The sequence below is a fragment of the Castanea sativa genome, chromosome 1 (assembly GCF_040712315.1).
Source record: "Castanea sativa cultivar Marrone di Chiusa Pesio chromosome 1, ASM4071231v1".
Classification (NCBI taxonomy): Eukaryota; Viridiplantae; Streptophyta; class Magnoliopsida; order Fagales; family Fagaceae; genus Castanea; species Castanea sativa.
In genome coordinates this window covers 6652964-6661580 of record NC_134013.1, presented here as the reverse complement: position 1 = coordinate 6661580, position 8617 = coordinate 6652964, and the positions used below count along the sequence as shown (strand labels likewise).

General features: G+C 33.9%; 1 protein-coding gene across 1 annotated transcript; it reads right to left on the bottom strand.

Moving 5' to 3' along the window:
- Nucleotides 1-940: 940 nt before the first annotated feature.
- LOC142622262 (lysine histidine transporter-like 8) lies at nucleotides 941-7679 on the bottom strand. Its single transcript, XM_075795708.1, has 5 exons — nucleotides 7046-7679; nucleotides 3931-4064; nucleotides 2791-3218; nucleotides 2528-2659; nucleotides 941-1612 (listed from the first exon to the last, which is right to left on the bottom strand). The coding sequence occupies exons 1-5, from the start codon at nucleotides 7429-7431 to the stop codon at nucleotides 1124-1126; spliced, it is 1569 nt and encodes a 522-aa protein (XP_075651823.1). The 5' UTR covers nucleotides 7432-7679; the 3' UTR covers nucleotides 941-1123.
- Between the last annotated feature and the right edge of the window lie 938 nt (nucleotides 7680-8617).

The following is an 8617-nucleotide window of genomic DNA, read 5'->3' as shown; positions in this document are numbered from 1 at the left end:
GCAGTTGCCTTTTCTTTCTTTCTTTTTTTCTTCTTTTGAGTTTCAAAGCGTGGGCGTGATAGTTTTTTTTATTTATTTTTAACTAGTTGTGATTTTTTTTTACATGATTTTTATTTTTTTAATAAATTTGGGTGATTTTTTTTGTGGTTATTTGTCACTTTTTGTTTTAATTGGGTATCATTATTTAATAAGGGTATATGAGTAAATTTATTGAAGTCTATTTTTTCCATCCGTCTACTTTTTCACCCCCAACCAACAAATAGGAGAGAAAATAAAATTTTTTCTATCCTCCCACTTTTCTACTCCCCACTATTTTCTATCCTCCAACTTTTTCACTCCTCCAACCAAATGGACCCTTAAACACACGTTAAGATAAAATTTAATAATACAGTTGAGCCACATTTACAAGAAGTCAAGTCAATTTCATCCTAAAAGTCTAGTTTTCAACGTAAGTGAGACCCTTTTCAAGCCACTCCTTAGTAGCCTTCTTAACAAGTGCCTAAGGCACCCCTTAACAAAAGTTTTTTTTTTTTTTAAAGTTTTATATATTACACGTTTTCTTTTTACAAATCCGCTGGATTATATTTTGGACTTACACTCTTGATACTTACAAAATTTCAAAATAATCAAAAATTGATAATTATCTTATTTATAAAAAAATTTTAAATTTTAAATTTTTTAGATTTTAAAATTATACATTGAATCGAAATTTGATATGTGATGTTAAGCATAATGAAAACAATACAATCCCATTCTATAATTATTTAATATTTTAATTCAAGTTATTGGTTAGTGTGATATTCATAAAAAGTTGCATAATGTGTAACTTGGTCAACTTAGTCCCGTCCTACCTAAGAATCTTAGTTAGTCTACATATCTTTGATATACCTTGATCCTTCCCATTCTTCATCATTGCAACATGGGGCCAAGACATCTGGGCGAGTAACTAAATTCCGCATTAAGACCATACTATATATAGGAAGTTGAAAATGAATTCATCATTACAACAGTTTACTATAAGCGCTTAGGTTCTTACATTGGTGTATATTAAACATCATAATACAATTCCAACATTCATTATGCAGAACTCAGATTCACTATTTAGCTACTCTTCGCCTACAACTCAGTTGGGCGGCTTGAAGAACTTTAACTTGAGTCCATCGTTTACCATGCTCCAAATACCTCCAATGGAAAAGGCCACACTAAAAGCAATCCCCAACCAACCAAGGATCCAATTGAAATACCAATTGAAGCTGTATTTTGTAGGCTTTTTTATGAGAACCCACATGAAGCAAGGGTAAGCAAATGTGACTGGAAGAGTGAGTCCTCCTAACAGACCAGCAAGACTTGAGAGGAAAGGGAGTGCCACCCCTATGAAAAAGTTGACAAAACCATAAAATACGCGGAAACCAGACCTGACCCAGATTGAGCAAGGACGATTGGTTCGGCTCGTGTAGCTGGCCTCAAAACTGTCGAAAACAGGCATGGAGTATATCTGGAAACTGCTCAAACAGTTGAACACAACTAGCAGAAAAGTAATTGCAAGAAGTCCTCTTGGAATATCATGACTGTGAAATCCATACAAGGCATTAAGAATCCCTGATGAAGGCATCTGTGACAAGAAACAGAAGCATTGAATCCAGTCACAACCGGTTTGCATTATGGAACACCCACATGTAAATTATTCTGAAAGATGTTAAAAGCCTAATATATTTGGCGGCATTAATTAATGTCAACATGACCATAAATATATAGGAAGGAGAACTGGAGAACTATCTTGGATAAAGCATTGATCAATATTCTGATGAATTAGCTTTTTAATCATTACTAAGATGTCATCAATTTTTTGATCAATTTGAGACTATGTAAGCACAAATATACAAGTATCATGTTAACTAGAAGTTGTCAAATATAGTAAAAAAAATAAAAAAAAAGGAGCAAATAACAATGTTCCACAATGGAGGCCAAGCAAGTGAAGGAACAAAAACAGAATACTGGACACAAGGGTTTCATCCTTCTGGGCGATTACTCCTTGGAGTCATCAAGAAACTTCATCACCAACATTCTGAAGACTACAAAGTATATTGTTGAAATAAGAAGTTACTAAAAACCACTTCTACAATTATATGATGAAGCTTATATTCTGCCAATGACAAACTCCTCCACAGCCTATATCTGGTTCCCAAAAATAATATGGAACATTTAAAAAAAAAGTGCAAGAAAACAATTATTTGGTTGCAAGAAGGTTTGGAACCCTACCACTACCCATTTGAGAATTTTGAATACAAGTAAATCCAATTCCAAACCCAGGTTCTTAGATATAAATGATGATAAAGATGGATGCCAGGAAATGTCAATGATGTCATAACTTTACACTAATTGTCAAAAGCTGTTTCCTTTGGGATTTCAGCCACTAATAAATTGTTTCCATTATGCACAGCTGTTAAGAACTTAGCTTTTGATTCTTTTAAATCATCATGCTTTATGATTTGATAAGAATAAAGAGTGGTGCAGTTGGCACACTTACAAGGTTTCCATAAGCCCAAAAACCTCCTATTGCAATAGGGAAAACGCACATGGCAATAAAGAAATAGGCAACTTTAGCTCCTCTCCACATTGGCACATGAGCTGGGTGCTTGAATGTTGATGGCATTGTTGCCTGAAAAAAGTCAAATACACTCCATTAGATGACCTAGGTACACATCTTCAAGAAATGATGATTTTGGATATTGTTTCTAAAGTTAAAAAAGAAAAAAGAATTTATATCCTTTCAGGACTCAGAGTGCATACCTGAATCTCTAGAACTAAATTGTGGCCTCTGAAAGCAAAGGCAACAATCCCAAGTGCGTTCATTACTGAGAAGACTGAAGCAGCGAAGGATGGCATTGGAAGGGGCTCATAAGATATTGTGGGTGGCCTTTGTTGGCTTACAGAGAGAACCCACACCATGGTGGAATAAGTGATGGCTGTCACAGCCCCTACGAGAGAAAGTCCAGCTATAGAATTGAGGTTTGGGAGCTGAGACAGAACAATGCATAGAGAAGTAAACACCAGAAACCACTCTACTGTTGTAAGGGGATTCGAAGAACAAAGGGGCCCACAAACAATCTGGAAAAACAGTTTCATCGTCTCCCCTCCTATAAGAATCAAAGCTGTTGCAGTTCCCGCAGACAAGTAAACAGTTGGGAAGAGGGATAGCCAGATACCCAATCTTTCCCCTGCAAAAGGAAACAATATCAGCAGTAGATTGTTAAATTGCCAATTGTTAGGATCACTTGCTATGATACAAATGATAATTACTGATTATCCCAAAAGTATAAACTATTAGGTAAGGATGAATTTAATCATGTAACCATTATTCTAAGAACAATAAGATCATATCTCCAGAAGTATATACAAATCCTTAGGGGGAAAAATCAGTAAAGGGCAACATCAAATCCTTATCTGCTTGATTACTTCTTACAAACTCAAAGTTGTGCAGCATAGCAGCAATCAAGATTACTTCAGAGGTATAGATCAACCAGCAGTTTGAGAGCATTAATTGTTGTGAATACCAAATTTGGGAAAAAAAAGAACAATGGGATGGGATAACCAATATCCTTTCATATGACAGTACATTTCATAATTGACCATCTATCATATATGCAGCGAGCATCAATCAAAAGGGGCAATATCCATGTATTTTTTTACTCATCTGAGTTTATGTGATGAATGTGGTAATTAATATCATCCACGCAAGTCAGTACAAGTATACATGCACACAATCAGGCACTGTTTAGTAAGTACTCACAGCCATTATATTCATTTGTGTGTTTGTCAACTCAGAAGCAGAATATGATAACCATCTTTGAGGCAGGAGAGGAATTAGACATTATTTTTGGTGCTCAGTAAAATTTAAAAGCCAAAAGTTACGTTGGAACTCATTCTCACCAAATGCTGCTTCTGCAAGCTCCACATATCTGTTGTACCTCTTTCCTGGCACTGCCTCATGTAGCTGAACTAGAATCCACAGAGTATAGAGTTGCCAACAGTAAGCAATGGTTAAAGAAAGTATTCCCCAACTCCTGTGGAAGCAGTAAAGATTCAAAACCAAATCAATTAATATAATTTACAATGTTTGTAAATTTGTTACGAGAGCCAATCAGATATAAGGCAGCAAGCTGCTGGCTGTTTTCTCTTTCTCCCATTTAGTTTTTCCCCCTCCCTTAAATGCTTTAGCAATTGGTAATCCTTCCCTTTCCCAGTATCAAGAGACTAATAGATATGAAAGTTTTCAACCTAGATTTGCCTCACCAATGTAGAGAGAGTCCATAAGTACACAAAATCAGAAGAAAATCCATTTGTTTTTCTTCTAAATATCCAAATAGGCAAAAAACTAGAAGAAGGAGAATTTGAACTTCCTGGACCTAAATTTTTCCATCATTTTAATTTACAACAATTGTACAATGCAAAGTGAAATTGGGGGGTGACTTCAATTTGTGAATCATTTGGAGCTAGCTAGAGACATAAAAAAGTATAACTAAGTATATACAGCCAAGTGATACAAATCAGGGGAGCCTTGGTTTTCTAAAAAGGACTGGCAAATTCACCAGGCCATTAAGAAGCTTTTTAACAAACTCCTATGTTTGAAGTAAGATGTTATCTAATTAGACCACAAATTATATTTGACTGGAGAAGTTCTATGCTATTTGGTCATTAACATGAGGCTAGTTGTTCTGTATAACTACTACTCAATTGTTAAAATGTGGATCCTACTTATGCTGTCTAAGTTTTTAGCATCTCACGGGTTTAATTCTGCTGCAGATAAGAACTGCTTCAACCAATTCATAAATTGATAAGTCATAAAGGCTTCATTTTGCGAGTAAAGTTCAGGAAAATGCTGCTTTTGTTGCCAACAGTCGGCTGTCGCTGCAATTTTCTTCAAATTTAAGTCATTCATTAGAGAAATTATGTTGTTCCATGATTCGCAGAGTTGTATTCATTAAAGAATACATGTGACCAACCCTAACTAGTTTGTTGAAGAACCATAATTAATTCCAAAATTTTGGTACTAAACTTTGTTGTTGTTGTATATGCAAATTAATCAAGCTCCAAACCCATTAAGGTTGAGCATAAAAAAGCAACCTTGGTTATATGAAGCATCAGTTTTATGCAATCGACAATAAATTTGAAGGAAATAGAGATAGGAGATTGAACTGAATAGTGAATATGCTATTATTAATTTATTATTATTATTTTTTTTTTGGTTAATTAATATATAATATACTTTGACACAATAACATCAAGGGAAAACAAATATCTACTAATCAAAGGCTGCAATAAGCTACTATTTGCAGTGATTTGAATTGGATATTATGACAAGTAAAAAGCAAAATAAGCAATGATCAAAGTATAAAGGGGCCCTGTGTCATTATTTCAAAAAGGAGTAACAGAATGATTTGTGGAGCCCTGATGATTTGTGGCTTTACTTTTTTTTTTCTAGAATAAATTTAACTTGTCAAAAAGCAAAAAATAAATGCACGAAATGACTTGCCTCAAGGATGCATGATCATTCTTCTTCTATTAAAAGTAAAGTTTAATTATATAATATGAACTTTAAGTAAACCTAAAGACAAAAGAGCTTGCTTGGTAGACCCACAAACTCGAAAACTCAACTTAAATTCTTGTGGAAAGCACAGACAGACAGACCCATACAGAGAGAGATTCAAATTAAAGTAAAGAAAGTAGTGTGTTTGATACTAAAAAGATGTATGTAAGGTACAAACATAGTCTTTAGGAAATAAATAAAGTGTGCAAGGAATCAAAATAGAGCCGTTTTGGGAAAAAAAAAAAAGAGAGGTGTTACGTCCACAATATTTTTACAACAATTTTACAACAAATTGTAGGTGGTTAGTTGTTATAGGTTCAAATTTGAATCTAACACTAAGATTACTTTTTTGTCCCAACAATAACAACTAGTAACAACTTGCCACTTAGGATTTGTTGTAAAAATGTTGTGGACATATCATTTCTCAAAAAAAAAAGTGACTAGTAGAAGAAGACTAGGAAACAGAGAAATAGCAATAAATATGTGAATTGGAAATTGTAATAATACTGTTAAAGAAAACTGAAAATAAATTCAATTCAATTATCAGAACTGGAATTTCATAAGAAAAACAAAATTGCTTAAAATATTTATTATCAAAATTATTACAATAAAACAATAGATGTTATTGATGTCAAATCAATGTCTCATGTGTCTAATCTATATCCCCAAATCTCTCCATTGTGTAATGTGAAGCGCATACACGCTAATATAGGCCCTAGGGAGATGACAGCATATTGACGTAATAAATTACTTAATAAACTTTATCATATGTGTAAAAGTTAACACTTGTTAATAAAAAATTGTAAGCCACTAGTACTATTTCACACCCTACCCCTACCTACTCATAAGTTCTCACAGAAATCTCGTGGATGAATTAAACCCTAGAACCTCATCCCATCCTAGATTTTTTCTATAAGAGTTATCCTAGGACTAAACCCAAATTCAGACTTATTTTCATTGTCTTATGTGAGACTAATTATCTATTATTTTCATAAGAACATATCGAGTATTTTTTTTATACAAAGGGTCACGAAACTAGTTAGTAAATGAAAGTTTAAAGTTGAGTCCTGCGAACGCCTTCTGTTGGTGGACATCTTTAGTGAGAGTGTACTAAAAAATGAGGTGACTCTCACACTCACACGCGTTTATGAATATTTATGACGCGGAGCCCTGACCGGGGTTTAATACAACCATAAACACCCTTTTTTTTGTTTACCAAAAAAAAATGAAAGTTTAAAGTTTAATCCTTTTAAAATTTAAGGTAAAAACGGCTCCCAATACGCCTAACTAAACAGACGAAAATAAACAAGGGACAAACTAAGTAACTAATGGGTGGACACGATTCAGACACGTATTCCAACTAAACACGTATCCTAATCGTGTCATGTCTAGTGCACTGGACAGAAGCCGTATCCTAAACTAATAAACATAATTAGAGAACATAAGATAGTAACATACCAGCCCAGAAAAGCAAAGGCAACAGGCAAAACCAGAGCCTGAAAGCCAACACCAGCATTGAGATTATGAAACGCAGCATAGTGAGCATTCCCATTGCGAGACTCAGTGATGGGAAGCCAAGCATCCTGAGGATTCAGCTTAGTGAGGTGACCCACTTCCTCCAAGTAACCCTTCATGTTAATCAACACCCTCTTCATTGGTGTTCCTATCGGACTCAGAAACCTCGGCGATATAAACGACGTCGGAGTCCATGCCGTCGACGACTTCCCTTCCTTGTTCGACGCCGGCCTCGGTGACCTCTGACCGGACGGAGTTTGTATCTCCGGCGTTGATGCTCTTGGTGTTGCTGGTATTGATATCAGCTCTGTCTCTGGCCTCTCCTCCATTCTCAGTACTCTCGCTCTCTCTCTCTCTCTCTCTCTCTCTCTCTCTGAGCAAAAAAAGCTTGAAAAGTTGAAAAGCCACAAAATGAGGAAGTTGCTCTGCGTGTATGTGTGGGTGTGTGAATGGGAGTGTGAGTCTTTTGCTCACCCAATGGGGGGTTTATATCTATAGCTCTATAGTGCTCTCTAGCTCTTCTTCTGCACTCTTTTACAACTTGTTAACAAGTGTATCTTTATGTGTCTCGACTCTCGAGTAGATTGAGTACAAGAAATAGTAATAACGCACACAGCTCACTGTTTTTCTTTTTCTTTTTCTTTCTTTTTCAATAAGTTCTAGAATACAATGACATTTGGAAACTATTTTTCTTTTTTGATGTATACATTCATTATCAATTTTCAAAAATAGTTTAAGAAAAATTAAAAATGTTGTAAAAAAATTAGTCACTTCTTGTTTATAAAACTCATACGGTCACACCTAAAAGGGTTAGGTTGATTTATGCATTAAGAGCATATATTAAGCTTTAGAAACTAAAATAATTTAACTATAGCACAGTGGTCACTCTACAAGTATAAGTGCTTGTGGGATGTGAGAGTCAGGATTCAAGTCTCCAAAAGGAAGTTTTACATACATATACATTTAAGTTTAACTAGAGCAGAATTTCTATCTTATATCAAAAAATATAAACTAAAATAGTTTAGGGAATATTTTATGAAAGATTGAAAAAAAGAAAAAGAAGAAGAAGTCAAATTAGTTAGTTACTTTTTCATTTTCTCATAAAATATTTTCTAAAATAATTTACTAATATATACTCTTAATGTATAAGTTATTAAAAGTCTTAGAAACTAAATTCCCTAATATATATATATATATATATATATCTAAATTTTTTCTTTGGAATTAAAAAGTACCGCTTCAAGTTTTTTAAGCACTAAAACATCATTTTAAATGCTTAAAAGACCAAAAGTATTTATTGTTAGGTTGGTTTACCATACTTTTACGACATCTATTAATAAATTATTTTAAGAAAATTTTAATACCACTTTTATTGAAGACATAAAAAACTTTCAAAACAATCAGGAATAAATTTCTTTTTTCATAAAAAATTTCTAAAAATAATTTATAAATCGATATTCTTAAAGTATCCATTAATTTTTTTCCTTATTAAGGTTATTATTTTAAAGGCTACAC